The 13395-nt window shown below is 32.1% G+C and overlaps 1 protein-coding gene across 1 annotated transcript in view; it reads right to left on the bottom strand.

Moving 5' to 3' along the window:
- Tudor-SN (Staphylococcal nuclease domain-containing protein 1) overlaps positions 1 to 13395 on the bottom strand; it is a 63883-nt gene that overhangs the window by 44176 nt on the left and 6312 nt on the right. Inside the window, exons 3-5 of the mRNA XM_075374013.1 lie at positions 12799 to 12944; positions 10809 to 10939; positions 4392 to 4577 (exon numbers count right to left, since the gene is read on the bottom strand). Of these exons, the coding sequence (XP_075230128.1) occupies positions 4392 to 4577; positions 10809 to 10939; positions 12799 to 12944 (463 nt within the window). The remainder of the gene's footprint in view (positions 1 to 4391; positions 4578 to 10808; positions 10940 to 12798; positions 12945 to 13395) is intronic.

Genomic DNA, 13395 nt, shown 5'->3' with positions numbered 1-13395 from the left:
TAGTATATGAAGTACTTTCTACATAAAAATACTGTTATGAGTAGGACATATAAACATACAGGTTAAATGCATAATTCATTTACCCGAGTTTGAAGGATATAGTTCATATATACATAAAATTAACTGCCTTAGCAATGATTGATCAATACAAAGTTATTTATAACAATTACCATACAACAATAATTCTGATAAAAAGACAAATAATAATAAATTATCAATGAAAAAAGAAATGATCATTATCAGCATTATAAATGCTTGTGTGAAGAGAACAATACTGCATTTTCAATAATTCTCCACGTAGAAACATTAGTCACTGGGACAGTAGGTGAATGAAAGAGGGATAACAGACAAGAGACATTAAACAGAAAAACTCTCAGTGAAAAAGCTTTAAATAAAAGTTGGGAAAGTTACATTCTTTCAGAAGATCTGAGAATGAATGTACAAGTGAAATTGGAATGTCAAAAAAACCTATTCATAAGATATTACAAAAACAACTTTGTCACATGATAAATAAACTCGTTACTGCATAAATTATGTCCGAGTGATAACCAGCAGAAGAATGAATTTGCATTGACATTCTCAATGAAATTAACAATGACAAAATTTTTTCCTGATAGTGATTTTCAGTAATGAAGTCAATTTTTATATTTCTGGGTTTGTTCATAGACACAATGTCAGTCAGGATTTCAACACAGAAAATCCATAATAGTTCATTAATCACAAACACGATTCCCTACAAATAAGCATTTCCTGCGCTCTCAAAATAAACTTAAAATTTTTTTTTATTTTTTGTCGAACATCTATCATACAATTAGTTGGATGTAATTTTATGTTTTTCTAAATAAGTGACTGTAATGTTATCTTTCAAAACGGCAGTGATCATATACATTGTTGTTGAATTCCTCAATGAGGAAACATTCCAACAATGGAACAGAATAGGTAGATAAAAGCGTCATCCCTATGGTCTTCTGATCTTACACTTACAAACTTTTACTTCTGGAGTGAAGTAAAATATGTATACCATACCAACTATCATTGACATCTAACCCTTGGAACATAGATAACGAAGGTAGCTTCAACTTTCACTCCTAATGCCCCCGGCAGAATAAGACAGGAAAGTATTACCTCATTGATGTGTGCAGGATGACTTGTGGAACTCATAATGTATTTCACAGACTGTAATAAGTAAGATCTCAAAATGTTCCTTTCTTTAATTTTGAAAGTCTAAATCAGTTTTTCTTTCAAAGTAACAGAAATTTAAAAACATACTATAATGCGTAATTTACTAATTATTATAAATTTGTATCAAACTACAACTTTGTAAGAATATGCTCTTATAAAATTTGAATAAGGAAAAGTAACATGGTTAGGTTAATAGCCATTAATTATATATATATATATATATTATTTTTTTTTGCAAAAATTATGTGAAATAAATTGTCATAATTATACAAGCACAGGGTATGCGGATTTTGTACATTTTTTTAAATTTAAAAATATTACTACATTTTTAATAAGTTTATGGTTTTATCTTAACTTTTATGGTTTTTATCTTAACTTTCTTAAAATATCAAATTTTTTTCTTGTGCTATTTTTATACACTGATCTGTAATAATATATGTTTCATCCTACATTCTATATTACGTACTAAAGTAATAAACGACAATCCTATTAATTGCAACGCACAATTAAATGGATTGCATAGTTTAATTATACACATACATCACAAAGTTCTCCTGGGACTTTCATAACCTCTTCTAATCATAAAAATAATGGACAAATTTCATACAAGCAGAAGTCCTAAAATGCTTTGTTTCAAGTTACAGCTATTTATACAATTTAATGTAATGATTGGGATGGTATTTACAAAGGAAAACCAAATAGATCCTTTAAAACTAGATTTCTTGAACATTAAAGAAATTACAAAAATAATAAATTGGGTTAACATGGCAGACCATCAAATAAACATTATAATTCTGATATTAACACAAATTTAGAAATATTACAGATTAATATAAAATGAAATATATTAGAAAAATATTAAATATATAAATACAAACACAATCTCAATAGATAAAACATCAGACAGTGTTTGAAGGAGACTGTCTTATAAAAACTGCAACACTCTTAATAAATTAATAAGCAATTTTCATTATTTTATTATTTCTATTTTTTAATCTTTATTATGCAGTAACAGAATTATTTCAATCATGAATGAGGATGCAGGATCCTGCAAAAGTACTTTCATGAAAAATTAAGGTAGATAAGTGTGTGTCTTATCTCAATAATCTGTATAAGGTGATTGAATTAGTAGAATTTAAATATATTTAATAGTACAGAGGAACAATATGAATCTTAAAAAGATTAATTTCAGTAAAATAATATATATATATATGATTCTTTAAACATATATATTTTTTTAAAAAGAATAGTTTGGTTTGCTTGGCATTTCTCCCGCCACCACCCCATTTGGTCACCCTAAAGCATAAGACCGAATGTTTGTGCCACAAACTGCTACTGAGCCTCGAAACAGTTTAGTGATCGGTGTCCTAACTAGCTCCTAGAGCTAACCTAAAGGCATGAGCGGAATAAGCATGATAATATACACCACTCACTTGCGCGTCCTACCGCCCAGTTGTCATATATCATTAAAATGGGTAGGTGCACCCCATCAACTACTAAATATATGACTATCAATAATTAAATTTATCTCGTCAAAGACAGCAATTCGCTGCCATGCCTAGGCCACTGAATGCTAGCAAGTACCTGTCCACCATTCAAGCGCTTGGAGCCCTAATCTGGCTGGTAGCTAGCCATATCTCTTGGTTAGCTTCCTACAGCAACGTGGTAGGAGTCTTTTCCCTTAGGTAAACAACTGATGTCGGTTGAACAAAGCAACCAATCAAGGAACTACCACATGGTCAGACAATGCGGCTCTCGCCACACTGACTCACAACTTTGAGTAGCCAATTTTCCCTTTGATCTCTAAGTTCCAGGGAGGCCTGAGTTCTGCCCGCCCCCTCCCACCAAGAGCTAGGCAGTCGAACATCATGTGTTTGTCCGTCTGGACCTCCACGCAGACGCACAGCTCATAAGCTGCCAGGCGGAACCGAAACAAAATATTAATTTTACATGGTTGGAGAGCACTCACTCAGGCTCCCTTTGCCCTTAAAAATGAAGGTGAAGCATACCATCCTTCCAGATCCTGCATAAATCTATACAAGGACCTTCCCTTAGTAGTGGCGTGCCATTCTTGCTGCCATGCTTCCATCGTGAGGCTGTAAAGCCTCCTCTGCAGGCAGGAGATGGGAAACTGTTCAAAATTTAGAACCGGTGCATTGAGATCACAGTTCTAGCTCGAAACTACATCCCAAATACCCCAGCCTCCCTGTCTCTTTGCAATTTCCACATGACCGCCCGAACTTTCACCACTGAATTGATTGGGAGAGGCTTTCCCAATACAGTGGTAGCCTCGTAGGAGGTTGTTTTAAAAACACCAGTGCATACAATTAAGACTGGGCACTCCTTAAATTTTGAATAATGGCCGATTACTTTTCAACCTATATGCCCAAATGGACGCCGCATAAGGTCATGCTTTTGAAGACAACTTGATACACCAAGTACAAATGACATCCCAACAGCCCATAATCCTTTCGAGCAATCCTCCTAAGCTTGTGCATCAGAGACGGCGTCCGCCGCTACTTGCCTAATGTGGTTGCTGAATAGCAACTCCTCATCAAACAAAACACCCAGGTACTTATGAACTCGAACTGGGCTGATTACACAGCCTTTATACTTAATATGGGGGTTATGATTGTTTGAAAATTTGTCTGCACCCTTAAGAAGCATAAACTTTGTCTTGGGCACAGAAATCATTAAATTTTGAATGTCCATCCAGCCCTCTGCAGTTAACAAAGCCGTCTGCACTTGATTTTTTAGCTGCGATAGTGAGTTACCATGAACTAACAGGAGACATTCATCGGCAAAAGCCTGGGTCGTCACCCCTTCTGGTAATGTCAGTTCCAAAAATCCATCAAATACCAAGTTCCACAGCAAGGGTTTGAGAACGGAGCCCTGTGGGCTTCCTCTGGTTACAGACTTTTCCACTACTAGGTGCGCATCCTTTAACAGAGCCATGCAATCAGACAAGTAGTCACGTACTATGGCCTGCAGGGCTACAGGAACATTGCGGCGTTCCAACTCATCGACGACAAAACTCAAACACAAGAAAGGAAATGCTGCCTCTATGTCAAAAAAAGTTGTCAAAACATATATTTTATATATATGTAACATAACAAATATTTTAAAGAATAGTTATAAAAGTGTTTTATAATAAAACATATATATAAAAAAAATGAGATAAATTTAGCATAAATAAAAATCCTAATTACCTTAATTCCAGCAATCATTAGAGTGATGTAATAAAAAGTTTTATTTTCATCTTGAATGAAACATCTGACCGTTGAACCATCCCTCACGTGCTCTACAATAGCCTTCACAGGTTTCCCTTGGTACTTGTCGATCAAAGCTTGAAGCATTTCAATGGATACATTCCACTTTATATCTCTGATGTGGTCCTTAAAAAAAATTATTTGAACTCATAGAATAAATAGAAAAACAAATTCCGTTACTTCATAGTATTCCTCAGTTACACAGCAGTTTTGGACATACTGCAGGTAAATTATTGTCTCGCATCTTTTTCTTGAAAACATAATTTTTTCAAAAAGTCTTTTATTATTATAAATTCTAATTTTACAAAACTGAATAAGAAAAAACTTAGAAATTTTAGCAATTACAGGAAAATATGGAAACAAAATGAGAAATTAACTTCTGTGATTATTAGCAAATATAAATAATATTAATCAATTCTTAGAATCACACTTGGGGAACCAGATTTTGCAATTATGGAGCAGCAGAACAGATAAATGATGAAGAAATAATCGAAAATGCTATTCAAGAAAACAAGAGGTATCATGATTATGAAGGACATACTATATTCAATATGCAGTATGGTACACTGAAAAAATTTTTTTTTGGTTTGATCAATTTTTTTCTCAGTGTAGCGATGATATAAATTAGCCAAACAATAAAAAGTTGTAACAAACACAAACTGCTCACGCAAAGTCTTAGAAAAGCGACTTCTGCAAATAGTTCTCATCACAATTAGACTTAACTGCATTGTGGCATATGTCTTATTTATCCTGAGCTATACCCAAATAGTTTGCCCTGATACTCCAATCAGAGATGCCCTTCTACATCTCTGTTGAAAGCAGACAAAAGTATTTCTAGAGAAAACACTACATGATAGGATAATTTTACTACTTGGTGGCAGGTATAGTGCACAAAACAGATGATTGTTATTGTGTTCCAGTTGTTGGGTGAGCGACTGTCATTAATAGTATTGTTAAACACACCTAAATCATTACCAAAGAAACGAATATATAGTGATGACTGTATAAGGTTCAGCTTTACATACATTGACAACAATTATCATTTACCTCATTGTATAATTTGTGACAATGTTCTAAGTAATGATGTGACAAGGACATACAGAATGCCACTTGACTAGTATTCATCCCAGCTTGAAAGACAAACCAAGGTTTTCTTGATGTAAAGAAAAACTTGCTTAAATGAGACCTGATTCACTTGAAAATTTTCAAGTGGAGAATGAAAAGGCCACTGAAATTTCTTACAAGCTCACTTTGTTTATAGCTAAAGGCAAAAAACCACATGTCATTGGTGAGTCACTTTACTTGAAGAGGAAAGTTGCAATAAAATTGCAAGAATACCACTCTCAAATGACATAGTAAAACGAAGAATTGATGAAATGGCACAAAATTAAAAAAAAAAAAAAAAAATTAATAGATTATTAAAGTTAAAGTAATCTCCATTTTTTCTCTGCTATGTGACAAAACAACTGACATTTCAAAGCACTTACAGTTGTTGTTTTATTGCAGATATATTGACAGAAAGAAACATATTAAATAAAGGAAATATTTTCCCAAACTCTTCAGACAACTACAAAATCTAAGGATGTTTTTTCTGCTCTTTTTAAATTTTTTTGATAGCTAGTAATCTTCCTTGGGAAAATGTTGCTGAAATACACACTGATAAGGCACAAGCCATGACAGGATGCCATTCTGGATTTGTTGCTTGCAAAAAACAGAACCCTAATATCACAGGTTCTCTTTGTATCATACACAAACAAACTATGGCTTGCAAGCATCTGCCTGAAACACTTAATAATGTTTTGAAATTTGTACCAAACTGGTAAAATTTTTAAATCGAGTGCTCTGAATACTAGACTTTTTGAGGCTTTATGTTACGAATTGAACAATGATCAACATACTCTTCTTTACTACAAGAAGTTCATTGGCTCTCAAAAGGTAATGTGCACATTGTGTGATGGCACACTATGCCATCTAAAATCAGAAGTTCAAATCTTTTTGATGAGCTCAAATGACGAAGATCTGTACATCTGTATATGCAATTTGCAAATGAGAAATGTATCCACCACTTGGCATATTTATCAGACTTCTCTGAATCTATCAATCTTTTAAATTTAAAACTGCAAGGACAGAAAACTGTCATTTTGAAGTCTTATGATCCAATGAAAGGTTTCTTAGAAAAAATATCTTTGTGGCAAAGTTGCCCTCAGAGTTCAGAACCCAACTTTTTGTCCTTCCCACGTCTTAATGATCTTGGTGGCACACAAAATCTTTCATTAAATTTGAAAAGTGAATTGAAGAATTTGATTTCAGAACATTTGTACTCTTGAAAACCAAAACTAGACAATATTTTCCACATCTTTCTTCAGATAACTAGAAATTTTACTCGATACAAAATCTGTTCCAAGTTGAAGTGGTCAGGTTTCCTCCTGATTACTTTCAGAAGCAAGCAATCGACCTAAAATGTGATTCTCAAAGAAAAGTAGAATTCCCACGCATGACTTTTGAACATTTTTGATTAAGCTATTTTCCTGTGTACAAGTTGTTACGGAAGCTGCAAGTTTATTGTAGCAGTTTTCATCAATGTATCTTGTGAGTTTGGCTTTACTAAGCTGGTGATTCAAAGAAAAGGGAAATTAAAAAAATTAAATAACATTAATGAAATTTTTTTTAGAAAATGAATTTTATTTCATGTAATTGTACATATGTTGCCATTTTAGGATACATACATTTTAGTTTATTTTTTCCTCTTCTACGTAAACACTCACGAAGTATCTTCGTTAAATTGTTCATGGTTTGACGTAACATCTCAACTGCAATTTCCACAATTGCTTCTCGGATCTTTGCCTTCAGTTCTTCCGTTGTAGCAGGTCTACTGAGGAACACTTTGCTTTTAAGGTGACCGCACAAAAAGTAATCACAAGCTGAGAGATCAGGCAATCTGGGAGGCCATCTAATGTCACCATTTTGTGAAATGACACGTTGTCCAAACAATCGGCCTACAGCTGCCATCGATATTCGTGCAGTATGTGATGTTCCTCCATCTTGTTGAAACCAGGCTGTTAAAAATTGGTGGAAATCTCTTTTGTTGTTCCACAACAAAGGTTTCAAGATGGCTACGTAACGAGCCAACGTCACTGTAATCGCAAGACCGTTGTCATCCTAAAAAAAATAAGGGCCTATAGCACCGTAAGATGACTTAGCACACCACAAGGTCACTTTCTGGCTGTGCAACGGACGCTGGTGTAGCTACATACGATTTTCTTGTGCCCAGTATCTGAAATTTTGCTTGTTACAAATCCACTGAGGAGGAAATTCACTTTGTCTGACATCCACAGTTCGTGAACAAACTCTTCGTTACCATTTATCTTCTGAAGCATTACATTACAGAATTGTGCTCGCACAACTGCATCGTTCGGTTTCAGTTCCTGGACGATCTGCAACTTGTATGGATGGAATTGCAAGTCCTTCACTAACATTCTTCGAACACTTGAACTATGCAATTGTAAAGATGCTGAGAGAAGACAGATTGACCGATGTGGGCTTCGTGTGATAGCATCTTGTAAAGCTTGAACATTCTGTGGTGTACGAACGGTTCGCTCACGGCCTGGAGGTTTCTTTTTCATTGCCGAACCAGTTTCCTCAAAATTAGATATCCATGTTTTAATTGCATGTGCTGATGGAACACGGTCGTCATCCCAGATTAAAATGACGGCAAAATTCTATACGCACTCCCTCCACACTGTCATTTTTTTTGTAATACACTTTGATAGCAAATGCACGTTGCGCACCACTCCAAGGATCCATGACAACTAAATGGCAGGTTAGGTTAGAGAGGCTGGTCCACTTATAAAGTGGTACCAATCGCCCACGGCTACCAACACAACTTTCAAAATTTCCCGTTTCTTTGAATCACCTGTATCAGATCAAAATACCAAGCATGACTGGCTCTTCAAAGAGATGAGGTGTGCATTATCACAGTTGGAACCAAACATTCAACAACTTGTGAAAGAAAACATGTACCAGCCCTCTCATTAATTGAGTTCTTAAGAAATAAAATCAAATAATGTAGCCTGAAATTTTAACTGCAGTGAGAGCACAATCCTTTGTAATGTAGTCCTGTTAAGTATATTTAATTAATTAAAATCTTCTTTCAACAAAACAAGTATTAGTATCTTTTTATATCTGTAATAATAAAAGCATTATTAACCCTAATAAATAACAATAATAAAGTTTAATTAACCCTAACAGCATAGTAGAACCTTTTTACTTCAATTCATTGTCTTGGGGTGTGTGGAATTAATTTGAGAACACTAAGGAGACACAGGTTCAAAAAGGTTGAGAATCTCTGACTTAACTGAATTGTCAATTATATAAAATAAACTATAAAAAATAAAATTAAATAAAAGAAAGAGGATTATTAACATAATGTTACTTGATATTACAAACTACAATCTATTTAGAAGAAGATTTTTTACTTTTTTTATATAATTTTTTTGAAATATTATCTTGTATTATGCAAATTTATTATTGTCATGTATTGAGAATTAAAGTACATTTTCTACTATTACACAAATATTAATTATTCAAAAATACTTTAATCCTGTTTATTACAGAACTGTAGCATGCTTTTTTGTGTTTGGATCCAAATACAAGATTAATTTACAGTTTGTAAATGAATTTAATTGTAAACTAATTTAAAGTATAAAAACATTTTTAAGCTACATATAATAGTTCATCAGTATAAAAAAGCCTTTGTTCAGTACAAAATTAAAAAAAAGTTGATACACAAGCTCATTCCTTAAACAGCAGTTATAAATATAATACAGATCTCATCACAACTTCTTTTAAATAAAGCATATCTGGGAAGCACTGCATATGCAAATATCTATTTAATATACTACATTTCCTTTTTAACTAAAGATGATGAAAACACATTATCTGTAAAGAAATTCTACTACAGTAACTAGTTACAACAAAGGAGAAATGAAATAATTCAAATTAATCTGAATTAAATAATCTAATAATAATTTTTGGAGGAATTATGTTTATGAATAAAAAAACATAATGGAGTCATCTTATTAATAGATTTATAAACAGTCAAATAACAAAAATGTTTAGCATAAATCAGTTAACACACAATCTCAGCTAATCTGACAAAACTTCAGCTGTATAATATTCAAGATTTGAAAAATTATTTGATAAAATGAAGTAAAATAATTTTTTTACAGGAGGCAATTTTCACACTTCTTGTGGAAAAAATATCAGAAAGAAATTAGGATTTTTTGAGGAAACATTTAAGGTGAGCGATATTAAAAAATTCTCCATAATCAACAATCAATAGAAAAGCTGGTAGCACTTTACAGTCTTGGTTAAAAGTCTTAACGTAAATGCACTTAAGGAAAGAACAACAGCAGTATTCAATTTTAATAATGACAGTTAAGAAAATGACCGAGAGAGTTATTATTTCCTTATAAGAATCCATTATAAAGAAACAGACATGATCTGTTTGTAAATATCTAACAGAGCTAATGGAAAAAGGAATAAGTAAAAGATTTTTTAAAATTCACTAATGAACTATTATATGATCCTGAAATGAATTAAGAGCTAGTACAACCAAACATCATTTGTAACAGTGTAATACATTCTTTATGCCTAGCAGTTTTGACCTAATGAGTGGTATGTGAGTTATTGGAAGGCAGTTTTTCCACTCTCACTATAGCTTGTAACTGCAATTTTGCAATCACCAATACAAGAAAAAAACCTTTATCAAATTCTGTTTTAAATTTGGTAAAGCACACAAATGTACAAAATGTTAGTGCAAGCAATGTTAACCACACAGGTCAGTCACAAATATTAATAGCTGAAACATTTTAAAAACAGCTGAATATTTGGGATGACAATTTACTGACATTATACCAGGTAATATTATTGTTGATCAAAATGCAATCATGGAAGGCAACCACTGACAACATTCCAGGATTATTGTGTGGCTATCAGCAATTTTGTCACAAGAATTGCAGCAAAGTTCATGTCATGATTGCTGAGTGATGAACAGATACAGCCGGCAGTGAACTAAAAAAACTGCTTCAAACTTATCCAGATTTTCTTTCTAAGATAATCAGAGAGAAGAGAAGTTGGGTTTATGTATATGATTCTGAAACTAAGCAATAATTATCCCACCAGAATGACCTATCTTCACTTTGGTAAAAGAAAGCCTATCAAATCAAGAGTAACATTAAATCCTTATTGCTCTGTTTCACTGATACAGATGGGTTTATTCATATGGGAGTTTGTAACACCTCCTGGTGAGAACTTTCAGGTAGCAGATAATTCATTCTATTATTATAAAATGATTACCTCATCTTTTGATGCTTTATTATATTTTCCTTTTCCAGCAGTTTTGGCATGTTCTTCCAAGTCTCTTAATGGTGATCCACGTGCAGTAACAAGTCCTTCTTTTACAAGAGTTTCATTAATATTTTCTTCATCTAACAAAACAAATATAAGTATTTTATATCAATTCATTATAAACAAATAATTTATAGTAATGCAGCTACAATAGAATAATTAATTTTAATAATTACCCAATGGACTAATAAATAATTCCTTCAATAGTGATAGTAGCTACTTCATCAAACAAGTTTTTTATATATATATTTTTTTTTTTGGGGGGGGGGGACACATTCTCTATTTTAAAACTTTAATACCCAAATAAATTTATTAAGACATTTTTCAAAAGAGGAGTAAACAAGTACAAAAAAAGTCGCTGAAGAAAAACTACAAACCTGATAAAAATGTTAAATGTTTACATTCACTATAAAAATTTAGCATGTAATACAACTATTTGCAGTACGACAACATGCACAGTAAGTTTTTTGCAGAATCATTACTGTCTATCACAAGCTAACTGCAAAAAATCTTTGTTTCTTAGACAAAGATTTGCCATCAATGCTCAGGTTATTTATCTGTACTGTTTCAATAACATCCATCATTCAACTTCTAGAGGATCTCTCATTCATTCTACATGGACTCTGTATCTATAATTTATTAGGCCACTGGTTTCCATAAATTTTAGTTAATTGGCTTTTTATCTCATCTTGCTTGAACTTTTCAATAACATCCCTTTTTTATCTTATGCATTTGCTCTAAACAAGAACTTTACAGCTCTATTGAAGAAAATCCATTTCACAGCTACAACATTTTTTTACTTACTCCAGCGTAATCACCTAAGTCTCTGCTCTACTAGTTACATAATTACGCTTCAGTGAATGATTTAGACTTTTCTTTTTTAAATTATAAACAAAAAAATAAACATGCATAATTATTTATTTATTATTTTTATCTGATAATACATAAAATACCTTTATCAATACAAATACATACAACATATTTTATTTATTACTTTATTTAATTTATTTGTTACTTCCTAACCATAAACAAATTATACCACTTTTGTTCTATTTTATTTGTCTGCATTATCACGTCATAAAAACGGAGCAGTTTCTTATTTATATGTAAATACTACAACACAAATATTTATTTAAAAATCTTAAAATATACTTTTCACACTTCGTAATCATATTCTTTGCATTTACCATACATATAATATGATTTGGATCCACAGACTATATTATACTATTCTAATACTATTTTTCATTGTTTTACATACTTACGACAGTTTTTGTCATAGTTTTTCATTTCAAGGTTAGTTATTTGGTCTCTACATCTTTCAAACAGAATTACTCTAGTCATTTTCCTACTCTCTTTTATTCATCTAATTAGGAAACGTATGATGAAAAAATAAAGGAATTAGATCAAACAATGTCTATATGTATAAAATGAAATGAAATTTGGTAGGTGTTAAAGATAATAGGAGAGGAAATATCTGATGAAAGTAAAATGACAAATTGGGAGGATATAAAAAGTACGATCAAGGGGATTAAAATGGAAAAGAGAAAAAGAAAGGAGGTTGGCAGGCAGGTTGAAATTATTAGAGAAAGAAGTTACATATTAATGAAGAAGGATCAATAGTTGTTCTACTTTCACAGCTGTTCAAAATAGGCACGACTAAAAATGTATAAATATCCTTACAGTAATTATGAAAATTTATTTAAAAAGAATATGTTACTTTGTATAATTTCTCTCTAGCATACATACATGCACATGTGCAAGCAAGCAGAAATTAATAGCACTGCATTAGAGAAAACAGCACAGTATTTACAAAACTTGCCCTGATCATAAAAAAAACCAAAGTAAATTCATTAAAATATTTAAATTTCAAGTATTAAAATTAATTTGTTTAATGTAAAATGAAAAATTTATATATAAATGAAACTATCAAAAATACCTTTTCCAAAATACACGTAATTATATTCCCTTGTGGCATTTTGTGGTTTTTCAGAAGTAAAACTAACATTTTCACCAATTAATTTCTTTCTAAGAAATTCTCTTGCTTCCCATGCATACGGTTCATCATCTTTAGTTTCATCATTGCTAAAATAAATAAAATAATAAATATTTTCAGTAACAAATTATCATAAATTTATAAAAATTATACGGGTATTTTAAGATACTTTCATAAAAGGAAAATAACATTGACAATCTCATTTATTAACATATACCTTCTGACAGTTATTTTTTTTTTTTTTTTGTCTTCAGTCATTTGACTGGTTTGATGCAGCTCTCCAAGATTCCCTATCTAGTGCTAGTCGTTTCATTTCAGTATACCCTCTACATCCTACATCCCCAACAATTTGTTTTACATACTCCAAACGTGGCCTGCCTACACAATTTTTCCCTTCTACCTGTCCTTCCAATATTAAAGCGACTATTCCAGGATGCCTTAGTATGTGGCCTATAAGTCTGTCTCTTCTTTTAACTATATTTTTCCAAATGCTACTTTCTTCATCTATTTGCCGCAATACCTCTTCATTTGTCACTTTAT

Source organism: Lycorma delicatula, chromosome 8 (genome assembly GCF_047948215.1).
Source record: "Lycorma delicatula isolate Av1 chromosome 8, ASM4794821v1, whole genome shotgun sequence".
Lineage (NCBI taxonomy): Eukaryota > Metazoa > Arthropoda > Insecta > Hemiptera > Fulgoridae > Lycorma > Lycorma delicatula.
Note: the sequence above shows the minus strand (reverse complement) of the source record. Positions and strands in the feature narration are given on the sequence as shown.